Source organism: Barbus barbus, assembly GCF_936440315.1.
Source record: "Barbus barbus genome assembly, chromosome: 9".
In the NCBI taxonomy this organism is placed as follows: Eukaryota; Metazoa; Chordata; class Actinopteri; order Cypriniformes; family Cyprinidae; genus Barbus; species Barbus barbus.
In genome coordinates, this window is record NC_136737.1 from 33853506 (window position 1) to 33876315 (window position 22810).

A 22810-nucleotide genomic window follows, 5' to 3' on the forward strand; every position below is an offset into this window, starting at 1 on the left:
TCAGGTAGATTCCATTAAAAAATCAAGTTGTAAAAACTACTCAAAAATATAAAGTGTAATATTGTTAAGTAAATAGCCCGTTCCATTTTTACAGTGTACAGGCATTGGTCAAAAACACGGATCACGATAAAATGCGATTACAATACACACTCACAGTCTCTCTGGTCTCTGGCACAAAACTCAGAACAGGACAAACAATACTAAATGGAAAAAACACACAGTATGAAGAGCAGTAGCACAGAATAGGCTCACTAGCTGTGGGAGCACTCGGCGGTGAAATCCTCACGGGGGAGGATTCATGCTCAACACCACATCAGTCAAGCTCACAGTCCTCTGTTCTTCACATCTGTCTTCACAGACATCTACACTCTTCTTATATTAGGCTGGATGGTAAACAGTCAAGGACTATGTTTTGTGCTTTTGCTGTGTTTGGTTTGAGCTTGTGGCGTCTGGCTGGTAAGTTATGAACCTGTTTTCTTGTCATTTTAGTGGAGACTTTAGACTTTTTACATGATAAAACATTCTGTCCTTGATTCTGTCCTTGATTCATGATTTACATATGAAAACAATGATATTAAAATATTATTGTGTAGTTTCAGTTAACTGTCCAATAACCCATGTGCTTTTAGTTTCCTTTAAAAGCTGTAATTATTTGGATTGCTCTATTTGCATTTACACTAAATGACCCGTTTGTCATAATAAACAGAACTAGAGACACAAGAGTAGGAAGAGTTTGTTAGTCTATTAGTGCTGTCAGTCACAACACAAGGACAGATTAGCAGCGGCGTACTCCCTCCACCAGCCTCCAACCTTCATGTTATCTCCTCCATATATAGAGCAGCTTGAAATGTAATTTCAGGAGGCTGTTTAAAGCTTGCGTCGAGTCTCACGCTTGAGCTCTTCTTTACAGACAGCGAGTCAAATGTTTGCCCATAGCATCTGTTCATCTTTACCTCTTTGAATGATTTTATATGAAGTGAAATTACTTATTAAGCACAGAAAGAACTGATGATGAGTGTCTGTTGGTACTTCTGCTTCTGCTACTTCTGTTTTGTTTTTATTTTTAAAAACAAAGATCCAGTTCTTGATCTGCAAACATGCACATCTCTTATAATAAGGCCTCAAGGTTTTCAGTTTATTTATTTATTGTGTGTGTGTGCGTGTGTGTGTGTAATAAATATTAAACTTTTAATAAATCTGGTTCAGTCATCATTAAGAAGCATTATAAAGTTATTTGAGAAATTCCTGTTCTTGATTGTTCTCTAGATGGGACAGATGAAGTGTCAGTGATGGAGGGAGAATCTGTGACTCTAAACACTGGTGTTACTGAAGTACAGAAATATCATCTGATTCACTGGAAGTTTGGAGAAAATCGAATAGCTGAAATCAGCAATCTGACCAAAAGCAGCTCCATATATGGCTCTGATGACAGACTGCAGCTGGACCCTCAGACTGGATCTCTGACCATCACAAACACCAGAACCACAGACTCTGGACTCTATCAACTAATACTTACCAGCGATGAGACCAGAGACAAGAGTTTCAGTGTCACAGTCTCCAGTGAGTAGAGAATTACTGTCAGTCTCCTTCACTATTGTTTGAAATGTTTGATCAAAGTCACTGACATTTATTCTTTTATAATTGACACTCATTCACTCACTGACAATCATTTACTGTGGTGTCTGTTGGGTAAATAACCGAGATAGATATGGTGAAACTACTTTTTCACTTTTGTCCTCTCATTCACACACCTCAAACTTCCCACTTCTCTTTCTCAACATGTTTCTATTATCGGTACATTTCAACATTGCATATAAAATAACAATATTCTCAACAAAACACCATACATGTTTTATTGACAGTTTTAATGATAAAGATTAGTAAAGATTTAAAGTAATATAGTAAGAAAATAGTAAAATATTGTCACAATAACATCACAGTAAGATCTGTCATTATCAGAAACTACTACACAAAGTTCTTCATCACCAGAAAGTTCATCAAGCTCCAGTTGTGTGTCGTCCAGCTGTGCGGTGAACAATTCAACGATCACACACACGGAGAATCTCAGTCCAGGTCCAGGTCCAGGTACGTCAGCTGTGAGATTACTGCCTTCAGTCAAAGCCTCTGAAAGCTGTTCCTTCTGTATCAGTCGCTGTGTGTTTGACTGTAAAGCTCATGTCTTAGTTCCAGCTCAAGTCCAACACGTGTCAGAAAGATTTTATACTATGCTGATCTGAGTTTATGCCCTAATTGTGTTTATATTTGCCAGCTAATCTCTCACGTCAACAGTAATGGACAAGCACAACTGACAAATGTCAGTGAACTTTTAGGTTAAAGAGTATTTTATCCCCCTTTTTCTTCAATGCAGGAGTAAGTCTATGGGTGAGACTTCCGGTTCATTAGCCTCTATAGATAAATAACGAGGAGAAAAACAATGTTCAGTAAACGGTAAAACTGTTTGCTCTACAAACCAGTCTGTTCAGAATTAAGATAATACATTAAAATAATATGATAAGACACATCAGTTTTCAATATCAAGCAGCATAACTAACTGTTTTGTATCTTAAAATAGCTGGAAGTGGATGAGACCGGAAGATACACCCATAGCATTTACTAATGGCCCATTATTACAGCAAGAAAAAGGTGGTAGGAAAGTGTAGATATTTTAGGTCCTGTAGCTGGTCAACATTGAAGTGTTTCTTTATAATTATAATCACCCTTAATTTGTTTATAGTTCACTGTAATAGTCCTATGGGGTGACAAATGAACTTGTATATCAGTCGGTTAGCATACAGCCTTTGTTTCTATTTTAAAACAGTGTTGATCTGTGCTGCTGCAGCTGCTGGATCTCTGTTGATTTTAGCTGCTGTCGGGATCTTCTGGATCTGCAGGAAACACAGAAAAACAGACCAACAGGGCAAGTGTTACCTACTGTTGATACATTAGTCAAATAAATGTTATGTTATTAACATGAATGATGGGAGAAAACTGAAGAAATGGCAACAATAATTCTCAAACCTGATTTTATTCAGTGCTGTATTGTTGTCGTCACACATCTGTCATTATTGTTGAAGCAGATCAGACTCGTGAGGAAGAAATCACATACGTGGTGTACGCTGGAGTCGCTGATCAAACTTTTCTGGAACCCAAATACACATAGATGTTATTAAGATTATCTTAAGAAGTACTAAAGAACAATTTTTAGTATATTAAGTACAAAATTAGTGCATGAAAATAGTGCACTTTAAACACATAATGGAAGTGTTTCTTTTTCTCCTGGGGACTCACACACAGAGCTTTGAATATTGAAGATCTCATGGTCTCATACTAAGATAATGATATTTAGTAAATCTGACCCTCATTCAATTATAATGTGTCATGAATGTATTTTATCTCAGGGCTTTTGAGCAGTGCTGTTGTTTTGTGCATATCTGTATTGTTTTCAGATGGTACTGTAGACCCTACAGTTCAGTGTTATGTTCTTTCCAGAACAGCTTTCTCTGGCTCTAACATATTTTACAGCATTATTTCTCAACTCTGGCCCTCAAGGTCCACATTCCTGCAGAGTTTAGCTCCAGCCCTGATTAAATTCACCTGCATGTAACTGTTTCAGTATTCCTGAAGAGCTGGATGAGCTTCTTTGGTGTGTTTGATCAGGGTTGGAGCTAAACTCGACAGGAAAGTGAATCTCGAGGGCCTGAGCTGAGAAATGCTGTCTAATAGAGTAAAATGTTGATGTGTAAAATATATTTCAGATTCTTCATATTTTAATGCCTCGTGCTTTGTGTAATTTTTTGGTTTGTACTACATCCAAATAAACACATAGATATATTCTTCTGCTTCATTCAAGTGGGTGTGCATTATTTTCTAATAATTCAACGGTCCGAAGTCAATTATTCCGCTCATACTACGGTTGCCACACCTCAAGACATCGATTAGATGATATATTTCAAGGCATTCGTCCGGTTTTTCTACTTAAATCGCTATTGTGAGGAGGATTATTTCTTCTGCATCTCATCCATCGCCTCCCTTGCTAATTCCAAAACATCATTTTAAACTGTAACTGAGACTTGAGCCGTTGATAGCAGACTAATGCAGTTAATACACTTAATAACTAAATTATGAGAGAGAGAGAGAGATAAGATATTTCCTCTGTGAGTCTGTGTGTCTCTCAAAAGTGTTCGGCAGCAGTGTCTCTAGTTCTAGTGAAACTTGTTCATTTTCTTCACGAACAGCGCCGTTGTTGTTCCCTCGCTTGTGAGAAGTCATGTAGTGTTTAAGTTGTTAAACTATGTTACTGATAATCGTCAGAGTAGCTCTAACAATGTTAGCCTGTATGTTAGCATGTGTGCAACTGTCTGTGAGGGAGAGCAGGAGAGAGATAGAATATGTGCTTTCCATACATAAAGCATGATTTTGTGGCAAAAACATGGATATGATCTGTTGTTTTTATCCTTTTGATTACTATATTTATTTGTTTGGCCAGTGTTGCTGTGGGTTTGGGTTCTTTTGCTGTTTTAGGCTGTAAGGACCTTTGAAATGTGGCCATGTAATGCAGTGCCTGGAACTACGTTCGCCGTGCGTTTACCTGAAAATAATTGCACACCTCAGAACGTTCATCAGCCAATCAGATTCAAGCATTCAACGGCCCCGTAGTATAACAGAAAATAACAGACACCACTAGGCCATTCACTGCAAATAAAATAAATAAAACAATTATAATATAAATAATAAATAAATAATACAAACAACAAAAATTAAATAAAATGATACATGACTTGAATACAACTATTACATTGAAAAAATATATATCTGCAGAGAGATACACTTAAAATAGTAATACATATTCAAACCTTACAAATGTCTTTTAAAAGGTGACAAACATTAACCTCGTGCAGTGGTTAAACAGTTCTAGAAAGATGTTGACCACTGGAGTGAAAAAAAAACCCTGTTGAGCGTGAAATGAGAAGCAGAGAGAAGAAAAAAAAGCTGACCACAGCCACACGGTCACAGAAATAAATGCGTCAGTTTCTATTCCTCCCTTCTCTCAGTCTTATATTTATCTGTGATCTCATCTGTTTTAGCATGTTTCTGCAGGCTTGACTGTTGAACCACATGAGTTTGCTGACATGTATTGATCGACAGATGTTTGGCCTGATCGAGTATCTCCATTGTGTTCAGCTGTTAAAATCAGATTCAGGTGTGTCCTTTGGTTCCTTCCAGGGGGTTTCACCTTAGTTGAAATTGCACTCTGGGGGGCAGGGGTTTCTACATGGTTTAGAAGCTCTGGCTGCTATAGAAACTGTTAGTATTCAGAGATGTGCACATTGGCTGGTCTAGCCTGATACATGTTCTGTTTTAACGCTATTTGAGTGTAAGAAACATTTTGTTGAGACAGCTCTTGTCAGATGTTGTGATTTCAGATATGAAATTTAACTTGGTGAGAGGCTAAGGCAAACACAGATGAGTTCAGTATACCAATCTGAATGTTTTTTCTGAGGATTTCATGTTTTATATGAACAAAATATATATTTATGTGCAAACACAGAAGCAAGCGATCAACTGATAGCAGAAGAGAAAGGGGAAAAACACTTTAGAAACTGTAGAGACACTTTAACTGAAAATGTGCTGTGGTTTTAATGCACTTCTGCTAAATAAATGCTGATCAGCAGTCCTTCACGAAACTGAAGCGCTCAGGGGTCCAAAGTGTCAAAACAAGCTGCAGTTACTTCTGCTTTTTTGCATGCAAACGGCTGTGTCAGATATAGGAGTGAAAATCAGACAAGAAACTGACCAGTGCATCAGAAAGTTTGCTTTTGATTGAGCATTAGTGATGAACACCTGCTGTTACTGAGAATCACAGAGGATCAGATGTTGATGTTTTATTGGTTAAAAGGATGCCACCATCATGGAGATCAGTGTTTGATTTAGTAATACTGGCATCTACAGGTTAGAGGAAAAACTTTAGGAATTACAGTTAAAGAAATAAAGTGCAATGTCCACATATATCCAGCAGAGGTCCATAGGGACTCATTCATATTCAGTTCAGTTTCAAGTCAGTTTTTCTTCATGCTTCAACTTCTTGCAACTTTATGATATACATTTTGTGAATATATTTTTAAATATTCTAAAATATATAAAAAATTAATATTTTTGTCAATGGTTAGAATTTGCTGTTACTGTCTGATGTCTTTTGAATTGTCTGCTTTTGCAAATTGTTACATAAATTTGCAGAAATGTCTCTGTCTGTCTGTGTGTGTGTGAGTGTATGTGTGTGTGTGTGTGTGTGTGTGAGTGAGTGTGTGAGTGTATGTGTGTGTGTGTGTGCGTGTGTGTTTCATGTAATATTTATTTTAAATGACAGGATTTTTTCTAAATAAATAGTCTAGGTCATGTATTAAGTTAATACATATTTTAATATGAATAACTATTATTAACAATATCTATGAAATGATACTTTTTCTTATTGATGTCACACTGAAGCTGTGATTTTCATAGCAGTGCACCCTTTAAGATCACCTTAAAATAATATGAAATCTTTAAAGATTACAGCACTGTAAAACCACAGACCAGCAATAAACTGTAAATTTATGATATTATGGATGTAAAAGTAGACGCTAGTAATGCCTGTGCAGTAATATGTTAGCGTAGCACACAATCTTATACAGCTAGTCAGCTAACTGTGTTCTGTAGCATCTGCGCTATGCTGCTAAAACTATCTTTTGGATCTAATGTAAATATTTCCCACATCCAAGTTCCAGGTTATAATATGCAAAAGTCTGAACATTAATCTCTTAATTTTCTCTCTTAAGTAGTGAAACTTACCCAAAATAAAGGCTTTAACATCTAAAGAATGTACATTTAAGGGTCTCCTCTTTTGGAGAGTTTTCAGACAGCTTTCTAAATGTCTGTCAGACAGAGAGAACACATGGAGACTCGTATCTCAGCGTGTAATGATCTGATTGACTTCAAATTACAGGAGGTATATAGTAACAAACATATCAATTGGTTAAGACATCAAGTAGGATAATAAATATTTTTTTTCTATTTAGGGTGGATAGTAGGCCCTATGTGAACTGGGACGCAGCATGTGACAAACATAACAATCCACCGCACAAATACCTCTGCCGTAATCCAAGAGTGTAACGCTAACTTTATGATAGAGTGGGATAGAACCGCTGTGTGACTCAGCTCGTTGCTTTAGGCTAAACACAGAGTTATATGGGCCATTCTACACTGGTACAGTCCCACACTAAAGTTAAATGACCAAAGCCATTCAGATTTATGCTGGATATTTCAAAAGAATAGAAGCTTTGTTGAGATTCCGATAAGCAAAATATATCACAAAATCATATTTATTATAGGACGTAGCAAAACGTTGTTGTTGTTTTTCCTTTTGACATTTATTTATGTGAAAGGAAAGAAAAATATTTAGATTGCATTGGTTTAATAAAAAGTCCCATCTTGAGTGTTTTATAGAGGTGCAGATGTTCAAAGTGCCTGCTAGCATCATTGCATTGTTATGCTTCAAACAATCACGTAAGTTATCATTAGTTTGAATAGTGACAGAATGTGTGTGTTTTTTAAAAATTAACTACATTTCTTTGATAATGGTTGTAAAATGCATGTTCAGTTTCATTAATCTAAAGTTTTAAATCAAATCAATATGATCAAATTGATGTATTTTACAGATAAAATATGAAACCATATGGAAAAACTATTTTACGAGATGTACCTAATTTGTTGTCCAATATAAATAAGGGCAAGTTTTGAAAGTAAACCATCTAACTTCAAGAATAAACCACTTCAGCAGGATTTGTTCTTCACACAGATTATACATGTGTTTGTGTATATTATATCAGTTACACCAAAGTCTCTTTAAGACAAGTCTCTGTCACTCAGGGGCCATCTTTGAAACGCCTCTCGGAGCAGCTTGGAGTATCTCTGAATGAGGAAACATTAAATTCTCCAAAACTCACTAAGCTAACGATTAAATTTCATATTTGAAATCACCAAAGAAATCTGACAACAACTGTGTCATAAATGTTGTTTATTTTGCTCAAATGGCGTTATATTTCTCAGGCTAGATCAGCCAGTACGCGCATCTCCGAGCGCTGACTGTTTCTATAGCAACCGGGACTTCTAACAGCAGCTGTAGCTCATTAGTGATTGGCTCTTTAGTTCAGAAGGCGGGGCTTCCTGCGATGGAGCGGCCATTTTCCCCATTCAAAACTATATTTTATAGTCTCATAACTTGTTATTCTGTTTACCTGTATGTTAATTGCTGTTATTTTGATTTGCTTTTATATAATAATTGTAATACGTAATGTTGATTCATTGCTGCACAATGAATCTCTTATTTACTTTGTGTCTCAGCATTGATGGTTATAATAATCATACAATAATTGCATTTTTTTTTTATTAATTGTGCAGCTGTAATATTACACATTCTTATTCAGTTTATAGAACATATTTAACATTTGTTGTGAAAGTTGATTTTGTCCTCATTTGTAAGTCGCTTTGAGTAAAAGCATGTGGTAAATGACTAGATGTTAATGTAGTTTACACCATCAAAACAAAGAACTGTGTGGAGATTTTCTTCAGGAAAAAGATCCTCCAGCAGCTGTTGGTTTGTGTTTCAGATGTTCCTGCTGCTGATGTGAAGTCAGTGAAGGAGGGAGACTTTACATCCTGGTGTAATAAACAACCCAAACGACTCGATGACGTGGTATTATAATGATATTCTCATCGCTGAAATCACTGGAGATCAGAGTCAGATTCAGAGACAGACTGGATCTCTGACCATCACAGACACCAGGACCACAGACTCTGAGCTCTATCGACTGGAGATCATCAGCAGCAGCTTCAGCATTCTCCGTCGTCGCCGCAGCATCAGCACCACCATCAGCACCACCATCAGCAGTGAGAAAAGCTTCAGTGTTTCTGTCATTCACTGTAAACCCTAATATTGTCTTTACTTAAACAATCAAGTAATGTTGACTAAACATTACTTAAAATTTTGCATTTTGAACCTGTTGCTTAAAAATATTAGTTAATTTAACTTATTTACCTTCAAAATGCATAAACGTAAGATTTCAAGTATTGTGAGCTCAAAATCACGATTAATAGGTCATTGTCATTTTCACAAATGTAGTTTTCTTGACTGTACAATTCTAATACCGTGTGTATCCTTTAAGTGCAAGGTCTTTTCTATTTTTTTATCAGAAAACAAATGGCTTCAATTACAATTATTGACCATAATGGGAATACATTTAGACTATTTTTATTTAGGAAAAAAGTTGATAAATGAACTTCAGTATATATACAAGTGTTTTTGTGACACTGATATATAAAATATATATAAAATTTAACTCTTTATTTTGGATGCAATTAATTGTTTGACACCCTTATTCAGAATGTTTTCCATTTGTTCAATCAGAAAAAGTGACAAATTGACGATTATTTACGTAGCATTACTAAACCGTATCATTTTCAATGGGGGAAAAAAAATCTAAATAAACTGCATTTTGATATTTTAATTGTGTGTTTGTGTGTGTGCATATATAAGGAGAAAGAAGTTCTTGAAAAACAGTAAAAACAGTATATTTAATGGTCACACTGACAACTCCAAACAACTACACAATGTATCCAAAATTACTACACTAAACAGTCTTTCTGTGGTCCCTATAGTAAACTAGCCTGTAAAATCTACACAGTACACGCAAAACTACGGAATCACAATACAACTAGTATTAGCGGAAGTGCTTTCGCTTTCTTCTTCTTCTTCTTCTTCTTCTGATGTTGTCTACATAAGCGCCCGCGCTTACGTTCTGACGCTCACATATCATGCTTACGCTATTCTTCCTTGTGATTGGCCATGCAATGAGTTCTGCCTAGCAACAAGAGAACTAATGCAATGATTGGTGGATTTCAAAATTGGTCCTTTTGCCCTTTTTGACACTACGTTTCAAGACGAAGTTTTCTTCTATGTTCGGTAAGTAAAATTATATAGATATAGTTATTTTAAGTGAAATATGCTTGTTTAAATCCTTGTGGTATGTTTCTATAATAAAAGACAACGCAGCCATAATTACAATATTTCCCGGTCAAACTTTGCCAGCGTAGCCATCAAGTAACGATATGGATCTGTGATGGTATGATAACTGAGATATCAGATTGTTGTTTATTTGATTTGTAATACTGAACCATATTAGTTATACACTTAATCGTAGTGTAAACGTGTATTTCTGTGGGAAAGAACTTGGCAGCCACTTCTGAGATAAATTAACGTTGTCCCCCCCCCCCGTTCAAATTTTCCAACCTTGCCATTAGTTAACGACTTTTTCTTAATGATTTTGTGATTTTAAAATTTTATTGAAACGACAACGTATTTATTTTTTCACCAGTGAGGTGTAACTGTTACATATTTGATGGTCACCTAATCGTTTTTCTTTGAGAGAAAGAACATTGTTACTGCTTAATGTTAGACCATGTGAGGTAACGTTAACGTTAGTTTTTCCCGGGCGAACTTTGTAAGTGTCGTCATTAATTAACAATATTTTGAGGATAATCTTCACAATCATACCTTGAGAACTCGACTTTTTTCACAATTAGACATTTTGACAGTGAATTCTAGGTCAATTGTATGTTATGAGAACATTGCAAGTTTTTCTTTAGCTGAGCCTAATTAGGGTAGCTAGTGGCGTTTCATAGATGGTGAAATTACAGACCATCTTCACACTGGTCACCAGTAATTAGCTACAAAGTGATTTACTTATTTAACAGCTGTATCTGTCTGATGTAACGTTACCTTCCTGGATAATTGTCACTTTTTAGAGCCAGAGACCTTTATTTGCACATTTAGGTTTATGTTAGATAACATTGTAAGATTACCATCTTAATTATAGTGCAATTTTCTTTGTTTTTGCACTGACTTTGTTCAATTTAATATTATCAACTTTTCTGTTATAGGTGAGATGAGACAAGGACATGTGGAAATGTAAGTATTGCATTTTTGACTCTGTAAAAAGAGGGGTGGTACTTAAACATTATCGTTTAAAACATGGTGCTCATACAAAAACTGTACCCTTTCCATGCCTACACAATGACTGTCTTTGTACGTTCAACTCCATTAGTAGTTTAAAAGTTCATCTGGCAAAAATTCATACAATTTTGGAGTTTTCCTTGGTGTGTTCACATTTCAGTCAATATTAATTACTATGTTTTACTTGTTAGATGTCTTCTCAAGAGAAAACTCTCCTAAGAGTTATACTGACAGAAGGGGACATAAGGAAGGTCTCACTGGCCAAGAAGCCTGATTCAGTTGATGCCTTGGTTGTTGCTTTAAAAGAGAGTTTGTGGCTTAATTACAACTTTTCGCTTCAGTATGAAGATCAGGACTTTGGGAATGCACTTTGCAACCTAACAGACATATCAGAGCTTCAAGATAGAGCTACACTGAAAATCATTCCTGTAATTGAACTAGTACCACTGAATCGAGAGGAAGTACTGGATGACTCTGCAAGCACAGCCGACACAGAGATACTTTCTACCTCATCACAGGAAAGGAAAAACAGAAGGACAGTCTAAAATTAAAAATGGGGAATTTTAGATCCAAGATGAGAAACTTGGGATACCCTGATGTAACCATTAATGGAGGAAGGAGAGGCACAAACAACCCTGAAGGAATGCCATCAAGAAAACACAAAGAAGCCAAAGAAATGTGAAATCAACTTTCTTCCAAACTTTCCAGGACATAATGATGACAGCCTTGAATCAGTTCATAAAGAAATTCAAGATGAAAAGAAGACGAGAACACCCAGTTCATCCCTTCTGGCACAACAGATGGACCTGACTTTTGCACTTAAGCGTAAAGAGATGGTTGAGTCCGCACCTGCAATCAGTGACGTGCTTGAACGTTGGCCTGCCCTCTTCTGTGAGCCTCAGGTAAGTCGTCTTTCTGTTTTCAATGCATTAAAAGGACTGTTCACCCAAACAATTTTCTCATTTAGTCACCCTTATGCAATGTAAAGTTGGCATGGAGTACTTTTGCAGAACACATTTAAAGAAAAAACAAACAAACAAAAAACACTTTCTTAGCCTCTTCATTATTTCGTAATTATTTCTTAGCCATGTAAAGCATTTCTGTGTGAAATCTAATGTGATTGTGACCTGGCCTTGTCTCCCCCCAGGTTTGCATGGAGTTCAACAGAATTACGGGCAAAAATCTAAAGCAGGAATTCTACGAAAACCTGGACAGACACAGTTCACGGTTCATGGAGCTTTTTAAAAACAGAAGGGGGACTCCTGGTCATCGCTTGTTGAACTTTTTACAGCAAATAAAGGTCAGCAATTTGTCTTATTTAACATAACTTAAAGGTACTGTGTAGTTCATCCAAAAATGGAAGTTTTGTCGTCATTTACTCACCCGCAGTTGTTCCAAACCTGTATAAATTTCTTTGTTCTGCTGAACACAAAGGAAGATATTTTAAAGGAATGTTTGTAACTGAACAATTTTGGGGCAGCATTGTCTTCCTTAGTATTTCTTTTTAGTATGTACATGTCAGTGGTGCCCCAAATCTGCTTGGTTTGGAACAAATTTAGGGTGAGTAAACAATCACAGAATTGTATTTTTTGGGTGAACTATCCCTTTAAATTTTGTCAACATGTAATGTATTTCTTATTTTCATATCAGTAATCTGTTATGTATAATAGATAATCCAATATTTAATTTAAATCATATATTCTCATTACAATGCCTAAAATAGATTGATAGTGAGTTTTTCTGGCATTAATAGAATTTCATGTTTTCCTCTAAAGTCAGCACAGCCAACTGAGGTCCGAACCCTTGTTCTTCAAGGACTGCCTATCATGCTTGGAGATGATGACACTCTTCTTTCTTCAAGTCATGTTTAGTAAGTACATATGTTCTTAAAAGGGATAGTTCACCCACAAATGATTACACCATGTTTACTGACCCTCAAGCCACCCAATCAGAGTTATAATAAAATATATCCTGGCTGTTCCAAGCTTTATAATGGGAGTGAATGGGGGATGAGATTTTGAAGCTCAAAAAATTCCATCCATCCATCATAAAACTGCTCCACGTGGCTTCAGGGGTTAATAAATGCATTGTGAAATGAATCAATGTGTTTGTGTAAATATCCATATTTAAAACTATATAAAGTGAAACTGTAACAGTAACACCTCTCGTAGTTCAAAACACTTAAGGTACATCCTACATCATACATTACATTACTTGCACTTTTATTGTAAATTGAATATGGTCCACCGGAAGCTGGATATTTTACTTTATTGAAAGGCCTGAGTGTGAGTATATTTTAATTTTGGGTGAAGTATTCCTTTAATATACAAATGTGGCCAACTTTTCTTTATTAAATATCATTTATAATGCATACTTTAAAAAGTGTATACCAAATTCTTTGCAGGAAGCATCTACATTTGCATAAATTCAAGTGTATACATGTCAGTATAATGTTGGATTAGGGTTAGTGATTTGAAACTTAATGCACATTCTGATAAACATGCATTGATGATAAACCTTTGATTCCTGATCTCAATACTATGTTTATACCTGTTTTTTCACTAGGTGACTGATCATCGCAACACTATCCTTGATGTGCCAGTGGGGATCTTATTCGAGGACACTGATCTTCAGCCCCCCAACTCCTTGCATTTGACTTCTTCGATTGGAATAATTCTTGAAGGCCAAGTGGTGATGGACAAAATGCAGGACCTCCCACAGGCAATTTGCCTTCTCTTTGGTCTGATTTACGCACTAGACCTGAATTACCCAAAATCACTCGCCAACACGTTTGATTTCATCCAGCGTGTACTAATGTCAATGGGACAGAATGCTCTCAAGCCTAGAGTGCAGTCTCTGGCAAACCAGCTATTTGCTTAAGAAACGTCACAGATACTTTAACACCACTCTTTGTTTGGGGTTTTAAACAAAGTTATCCATTAATCTAATTATCCAGTTATCTCCATTATCCATTTATGAAGAATAAAAAGTATGTTTAAATTGTTAAATGCAGAGTTCTACAACTGATGTGCAGTAGTTACTTTGGGTAACTCGTTACAGTAGTTACTTGTTACCATTGTTACACCTCTGTAGTGTGGTTGTGACCCAGTAATATTTTCATTACAGTATAGTTTGGACTGTGATATTGTGACATTTGGGCCAAAGGCACTGAACATGTTCAGTATGTTTTATTTTAGTTTGCAGTCTTTGCACAAAGCTTAAACATTGAAATGTAGTAAGAAAGTAATTATTATACTTGGCATACATGTTTAGTACATTAACAATTGTGAGGAGTAAAAAGTGTAATTATTAAGTGCACAGAGTTGTACAATTGCACTTATGTTGGACATTTTTACTGTTGTTACCACTTTTACAGTGTGGTTGTGACCCAGTAAATTTCAACTACAGTATAGTTTGTATTGTAATACTGTGAAATTTTGGTGAAAGACACTGAGTATGTTTTTAGTTCGCCATGTTTGCACAAAGCTGAAACAGTCAAAAGTAATAGCTATGTTTACATTAACATAATTGTGATACTTGAGTGAAGTATATATGTGTAGAGTTGTACAATTGATGTACTGCAATAGTTAATTTTGTTACAACCTTTACAGTGTAGCTATGACCCATATCCATTACAGTATAGTGTTTACTGTACTTTAATATTGTGACATTTTGTCAATAAAAAGTCAAAGATTAAATATGCTGTTCATTTGTTTTATTTAAATTCAGTGTGCACAGGGCTTGCAGTAAAAAATAAGAACATCATTCAACAGTTTATTACATTTCCATGTTGAGTTAACTTAAATGTATAAGTACACTTAAAATTAATACCAAGTTAAGTGAACGTAATCGTGTAAGTACAATAAATAAGCACCAAATTTGGTGAACTGAACGATTTAAGTATAGTCTACAAAACCGCCAAGTTAAATTAACTTTAATATGCAAGTTTTGGGAGACTCCATTACTCAATTGAATTGAGGCAACGAGTTTACTCAATCAATTTAGTTCAGTAAACTTATTAGGGTTTTCAGTGTTGGTGAGTATAACTGCAGTTTTAAAATGCAGATCAGTAGTTTTGAATCCAGTAAAAAAGTCTGTCTTTATTGTTTCAGACTTTGTCTTCAGGTGCTGTAGCAGGAGGATGTGTTGCTGTTCTGTTTCTGGCTGCTGCTGCTGCTGCTGTGATTTACAAGCGTTAAAAACAACTTTTCAGTACAACAGGACACACGTATTACAGCCGATTTAACAAGATCTGTGATTTTATTGTGCAGTGTGCTTTAAAAAACTCCATTACACTGTAAAATAATTATATGGTTTAAAACAAAGATTATAGGAGATTATTTTACAAAAAATAAAATAATATTTCAGTTAAAATTTCACATTCAGTTCAATCTATTATTTGCTTCCTTGTAATTATTTGTGAAATTTACTAGCAACTTTAAAATGGGTATAAATACATTTATATATTTTATGTAATTATGATTATTTCAGTTAATTATATAATTTATATATCGCATGGTGTCACAGCAAGTCAGGGTGTAAATGTACGCTGTAAAACTTTCTTTTTTCACCATTTGTTTATTATGCAAACAGAAGTTCACAGCTGAGGTGTTGTCAAAAACAATAAAACACAAATGATATCTTTATAAAAAAGTCAATCACAAATAATATGGAAACAAAGTGCAACTTTATTGAAAGAGTTAGTCGGGACAGCAATAACCAGTACTCTTATAGACTGATTATTAATACTTACTGCATGCATTTGTAGTTGATTAGGAAGATGAATGTGAATTTTCAACTGCACAATAAAAATTCAGTGTTTGTAATTACATGCAAAAAATAAACGAAATCTCATGATCCAGTATTCCTTTTGTTTTCCTGAATAGTATGAAATTGAAATCAGAATCCTCTTGTTTGTAAACTGTAAGTTGTGATTTAAGGAATACTGTTTCTGTGCCCAAGCCTTCATCATTGAGAAGAGGACTTATTCAAACTCATACCTCCTGTGAATCTGTTTTCTTACAGGATAACCTGTAGAAGAGTGCTAATCAGGGGTACTGTAGGCCGAAGAATCAGTCGTGCCGTAACAAGTGACGTGATCCAGCTCAATATCAGCGGTATCAAGTGCTGAAGACACGAGCGGTAGTGACACTTGGTGAAAGGATGTGAGAAAGTCCAGCCACGTTAAGAAAAGAGCAGCTTTATGCACACGAGTTTTTGAATGTGCCTCGCACAGGAAACAAGAAGAAACTCGGGTACTTAGGAGAAATTGTGTAACAGTACTAGAGGTTTACAGATTGAATGGTTTCGCTGATTATTCAGCAGTGATAGCAGGTTGCTGGTAAATCAGTTATTGGTCAAAATATCAGAGCGAGAGCAGCCTCTAGAGGTGAATCAGGCCATGTGTTAATTAATAACACATTTCTTGTCTGATGGCCATTTTAACACGTGTTGTGTAATTTTAAGTTGATCATGTGTAAAGAGAGATAGAGAGAGAGACAGCACAATATGTGTTAACTCTCATCCAATCACATTGCTGCCTGCATCACTCCACAAGCTGTTAACCAAATTCATGCCTCTTTTTTCATCGGTGGATAACCTGGATGCACTCATGTCATGTATATGGATTTCCCCGCTCGAGATGTAATGTTCCCAGATCATTCTCAGAGCGTCCCGCCAGTGTCAGTGATGTTCCCAGAGCGTTTCCTGAGATGCTCATGATGTGGAGCTCTTTAAAGTGTTGGGGACGTTATTTGGAGGAGCTTCAGGGATGAACACTGCTCAGAGTGTGTTTGGTCCCACGATACAGAGTGTTAAAGTAACACTGAAGCAGAGCTGAACTTAATGTTAACAAGCAGAATTACTGAAGGAAATAGAAACAGAAAAAAGAGAGACAAACAGAAACACAACTACAGCTGACTTGGTCACAAGCTTTGATGAAATCCACTGAAATAAAACATATTTGATCTCAGCAAAGGAGGATTAAACAAAAAGGTTTAAAAAGGTGTGATCATTGCCGGTTTCAAACAAAATATAATTAAAAAAAGAAAACAAAACAACCACCAGGCAATGTTTTGGGAATATTATGGTTACAAAAATATAACCTAAAAAGAACGTTCCCCTGACGTTAGTATTTGGTTCCCAAAAACTAACCAAACTGGAACCAAAAGCTAACTAATGTTCTGTGTTTGCTCATTCTTAAAAAGATGTTAAAACGGACTCAAAATGTGTTAAATTTGTACCCATCAATGGGTGAGTTCTGGGACGTTTGTTGTGTTCATTTTAACACATTCACTGTGTGAATTCACAATGATTTTAACAGTCAATGTGTCAGAAAGGTTAACATGAAGAAGAGTAAACGTGTAATATTAACACATTATGTGCTGTCCTAGGCTATCTTTGTGGTATTTTGGCATTAAATCAGTGAAATAAAACAATCATATAATTTGAATTCAAAACATTTATTGTCATGAAATATTCACAATAACAATCATTACAATACACAGAATATAATGATAAAGTTGTCAAGCATAGGGCAGTTTATTCCTCCATGCCAGGTAACCTTGTACATCATTTCAATACTATGTATCTGGGATTAATATATATTTGATCACCCAAAAAATGTGTCTGAATGTCAAGGGGTCGGGAATCAGACAGGTCAGAAGGAATCTTTACTAGTTTATACTCTTCTGTCTTTTCCACTACATATGAATAAAACTGATCATCAAAATACTTAACATTAAGAAGCCTTATAAAAGCCAACAAAACATTTTTGTCTACCACTGGGAACAAATGAGCAACTTCCCCAAACACGGATTCCTGTTCATAAGTGGATGCTCGTCAAAATGCTCCCTGTTCTGTATGAGTGACCACTGAAACTAACTGAGTGTGACACATGAACTGTCTCTGTTTCCCCAAAGGAGTTCAGTTCCTCACTTATTTTTTCACCATATTCAAAAGAACGTACAACTATTGGATATGCATTTGGAACAGATATTTTATGAATTAACGGCTCCCCAAATTTCCAACAATGCATTTGCTGTATAATTAAGGTCCAAACTTAATCATCATGCTAGGATAATGTGTCATAAAGTGGTGTTTTGGTTAAAGAGTATGAGAAGGATACATTTCTTTGAACAAACCATGATGATCTGTGATAAGCTGTTTCAGTGATACTGCAAGACCAGGAGCAGAAGCAGGAGCAAATAATGCTGCATATCTCACACAACAAAATGAACAACTGCCAGTGTGCACTTTTAGGACTGACAATGTCCCCCAAAAGAAAAGGCTAACATCTGCGATGCTGTTTGTTTGATTGCAGTCTCAGATTTCAGGTTAAGGATGACACTCAGTCTGTTTTTTTGCGTTTGAATACCCATAATCATAGCTGGATATTCTTTCATTCCACTGTTCCAGGCACAACAGTTTTTCTTCATAAATTAAGTGCAGAAGTAAAAGTTTGACTTCTAAAGGTGCGACACCCTCGAGCACATCATGCATTACATCAACACCTACATTTTCAGTTACATGAAAGAATTCCATGGTATTCAAACACGACTCTCCTTTGATTCCTGTAAGAGTTACATCATTCAACAGAACATGCTACTGGTCTCTCTTCTCAAGATCGTCTTCATTAAATACACTGTGTTCAACAAGGCAAGTATGGCAAAACTTATTTCCAGAAAAACTCTCTGCATGTCCACACAGTGCATGACAAGCCAGATTGTCGGTGGTTAAAAGGCAAACTGTTCCATGTACTGTGTGTGTTTCTCCTCTTATCATTATGTCAATGCCTTGTGTCTCTAGAACATCTAAAAGAGGCTCAAAGATTTTTGCAAAGCCATATTTTTCTCTATCAATAGAATTGAAAAGAAGGCAAAGATGAATGTTAGCCGGGCTTGAATTATATTCAGGGGTTACGTTTCTCAATGAAAAATACACTGCTCCCATTTTATGGATTTTTGTTTTTGACCCAAGAGGATTTACAGTCTCCAGATCATCAAAGTATAGTTGAATCTGTAGACCACTGGGATGTTTTTTGTACAGTTCATGCTTTGCAAAATGATCATCATCACAATAGTCATACATCTTACCATCTGTACTTCTGTGAGACTGAAAATAGAGGGTCTGAAATGTCTCAAATGTCTCATAGGGTTTCAAGGATGGAAATGTACTGAAATTTATCATCTGCGAGTGTTTGTCGTGTAACACAATTTTTTTTTTTTTTGTTCATGGTGTCAGCTATTACCCAAGAAGATATCTTTTGGCTTAACAAGAGAATACTCAGTTTCAAAGAATTTAGCCATTCTATATGGGTCATCTATAGGAACACGGCTATCCTCAGATAGCTATGCTATGTGAGCAATACTAGCCTGGATACACAAGACCCCCGAAGAGGCTAAACTAGAAAGCCTGTAGAGGAGCTCAAGAGATCACTACTTCAATCCCAGGTAAAGAGAGTAGCTGCTGAGCTAGAACAGAGCTATCCTCAGATAATCATGTCCAAAAGGTCCTATAGGCTTGTAGACCAGAACAACAATATACAGCTAGCCTAGATAGCCTTCCTGCAGAGCTGCCCAGACAGCAGAGAGTGGGCTATCTACTTACAATGCTAGAAGGGGAGATAGCACTGTCTAGGCAAGGGCTCAAAGAGACCGCCCTCGAGCTCAAGGGCTCAAGAATATGCCCTCGAGTGTTAGAATCCAAACACAGAGGCACACATTCCCAGGCGCTGCTTGACTCCAGCGTTATCTGCGGGATCCAATAACTCAAAAAGAGTGTCTTACACCCGAGAATCCTGCGATCTGAGTCTTCACTGTGGGACCCGAGACGCAAATGCTTGTCACTCATCTCTCTAGAAGAGGGACAAATGCGAATGGAGCTTCTCATTGGATAACTCTCACAATGAGTCCTCCGATGAGCCCTCGAGCACAGAACACACAAGCTCCTGACCAAGATATTGATGCATAGATCGTGTGTGTCCTCAAGTGTCAGAAATCTCGGGCATGGAGGCACGCTCTTTCCACACCGCTCAGCTGCCTTGGTCTCTCACACACACTTCAAACAGACAGCTCTAGAAGACAACAAAGAGGAAGATGCCCTTTTATACTTCCGGGCACCCTGCCTATGACATCATGGGCCATGTAGATTGGCGTTGTTTCACACGCGCTTCAGACACCGGTAATGCAGACTGCATTCCCCATAGTGCCCCCTAAGGGGCGCAGCGTCTCGTTCCCTCTCGGGGAACCATGGCTACATGCGTAACCCGAGACGTTCTCTAGCAGTTCCTCTCTGAGTAGGCCCAACAGCATGTATTAATAGCACACTCTATCAGGTAAAATTAGCGCTATTGTCTATTAGAGAGGCCAGTTTCTGCTTTAAACACTAGAGAGCGATGATGTGCACACATTTGTCCACTACAGCATATCAACAAGAAAACAAACAAAATAATAAACAGTAAGTGGTATCAATATTTGGTAACACTTTAGAATACTGTATCTTACTTAATGCATAACTAATAAGGTGTTACTGCAGAACTAATAGGTAATTCTTCATTAACACTCAAGTCACTACTATTAACTACTAAGGAATATGTGTTAACTAATCAATATGTAATAGCATTTTTTAATAGTGTTAAGTAACAATTAGTTAATCAGTAACTATTCAATTCTGTCATGCCTCCTGAAGAACCACCATTAAGTAACTACTAATTCCGCTTCAGGAGGAATAACTAATAAGGAACTACTACTGAACAGGGATGCACAGTATCAGGTTGCCCTTTCTTCTTCTTTAGTACTAATGTTTGTAGATAAATGTACTACTCTTATATATGCTATGTAAATATTGATTTACATTTGTTCGCATATGCGCCGATTCATGTTTCTGTCTGTGTGTGCCCACGCTATAATGCTCGATCATTTCCGTAGGTGGCGCTCGAGCATCCACTGGATCGGTGCGTGTTCGTTGGAAAGCTAATTTGCCATCACCTTACTCACAGCTAGAACATGATGAACTGAACCCCATCCCCACTCGAAGTGCCTTGCCAACATGCCTCAGGGATGTTTATGGTTTTTTGTGTGTCTGTTTTCCTCAGGATATTTAACATCACTATTATAAAGTGATAACAAATTAATTCTGTATTTAAGGCAACGACTGAGGGAAAATTAGAATAGGGAACCCTTGAGTTATTAATAAAGAATTACCACATAATTCTCAAGGAATTACTTAGAACCTGGAACAGTATTCTAAAGTGAAAACATAGGGAACCAGTGAGTAATTAATAAAGAACCTTAATTCTGCTTAAAAAATGACACATTTTAAGAACATTTAAATTTATTGCAATAAGTACTGATAACGTTTTCAATGAATTTTGTGTCTATTTCCACACAATAACACAATCAAAAAGGTGAACACTGTCTTAAAGAAAACATTCATACCAAAATTTTCAGCAAATTACTAGGAACTTACCAAAATATAACAACAGATAAGATGGCAGCAAATATTGTGTATGCCTGAACTTCAACCTCGGCAATGTTTCTCTAACACATGTAACTCAAGTTACTTTTTTTTCTGGCAAAGGTCAATAAGCATGCCATTCTTCTTTGTTTCCTCGATGATGCTTCGAAGTGGCTCCATTGCGCACAATTCTTTGCAATGTTTGGCAAACTCTGACAGTTTTTGTCCTCTATGGAACTTTTCATGCAATGTCTTGTAGGCTTCAGCGTCACAAGCGTCTAGCTCTGCTATCGCTGCAGTATTCACAATTGTTTTGCGGTCCACGCCACACTTGTGGTATGCCAGCGTTTTGGTGATTCCCTGTTCCAAGTATTGCGGGACCTTTTTATATCTTTGAACTGCATCTTCTGGTAGAAACACTGGACAAGATCAAAGGTACATGCTTAGTATGTAACGTCGCACTTTGGAAGTTGTAGTTTATGTGTGCTGAAAAACAAAGGAAACTGTGAAAGAGGAATGGAAAAGAGTTCGAGGTTAGCAGTTTTAAATTGTATCGCCATATCGCATTGATTATGCGCCATTTCATGTTGCATTTATATTGACTGGTCAGTAGACGTAGGCCGTAGTAGCAAACACACTGTGAGATGATCATGCTGAATTTCTGACACTGTCAGAAAATTCTTGTAGGCTATCTTTTGGTCGCAAGACCGAGACAATGTCCGTCTTTGAAGCGTTCTCACTCTACGACATAAGACCACCGCTTAGAAGCCACAATCCAGAAATCACCATGATTGTTTCACGATAGCAATCTTTTGTCTGGGACAGCCGAAAATCATGCAGTGTGTCCCTGGCTTTAATTGAGAAGTGCAAAGTATTTATGGCATTTTTAAAAATAAAACACTCACTATGTTTTGCTTGACAACATTTTACCTTATCTAAGACTTTTTCAAAGTACTTAAGGACACTGTTTTACATTTACATTTATGCATTTAGCAGACGCTTTTATCCAAAGCGACTTACAGTGTATTCAGGCTATACATTTTTTTTTTATCAGTATGAAGTTTTAATAATGATGATGGCATAGTTATTGGAACATAATATACATTATGACAATGGCAACATACCTCTTCTGCTATTTTTCATTCTGCGTTTTGCTGTCTTTCTTGATTTTTTCTTATGCTTCCTCTTTTTTGGGGTGAAGAGGAAACCGATGAATCAGAGGTGGAAAAAGATTCCTCTGACGAGGATGAAGAGTTGACCTTGCTTTTTTTTCTTTTCTTTTTTCCTTTCTTCTCCTTTTCACCTTCTTAT

The 22810-nt window shown here is 36.5% G+C and overlaps 1 protein-coding gene across 7 annotated transcripts; it reads left to right on the forward strand.

Annotated features, from left to right (window-relative positions):
- The first annotated feature begins 217 nt into the window (after positions 1-217).
- LOC306875144 (uncharacterized protein) lies at positions 218-17068 on the forward strand. 7 transcript variants are annotated; one of them, XM_079425579.1, is made up of 11 exons: positions 218-456; positions 1267-1560; positions 1960-2085; positions 2819-2917; positions 5098-5200; positions 8643-9994; positions 10972-10999; positions 11236-11946; positions 12192-12344; positions 12820-12914; positions 13610-14739. In XM_079425579.1, exons 1-5 carry the CDS (start codon positions 408-410, stop codon positions 5136-5138), a joined length of 609 nt encoding a protein of 202 aa, XP_079281705.1. In that variant the 5' UTR covers positions 218-407; the 3' UTR covers positions 5139-5200; positions 8643-9994; positions 10972-10999; positions 11236-11946; positions 12192-12344; positions 12820-12914; positions 13610-14739. The 7 variants fall into 7 exon arrangements, 6 of the variants coding, with proteins under 6 accessions (XP_079281705.1, XP_079281706.1, XP_079281702.1 ...); XR_013784712.1 differs by lacking the exons at positions 10972-10999; positions 11236-11946; positions 12192-12344; positions 12820-12914; positions 13610-14739 and adding exons at positions 15157-15411; positions 15726-17068 and having other exon boundaries at positions 1960-2096; positions 2796-2917; positions 5085-5200; positions 8643-8955; XM_079425580.1 differs by lacking the exons at positions 10972-10999; positions 11236-11946; positions 12192-12344; positions 12820-12914; positions 13610-14739 and adding an exon at positions 15157-15488 and having other exon boundaries at positions 5085-5200; positions 8643-8922.
- Positions 17069-22810: the final 5742 nt, after the last annotated feature.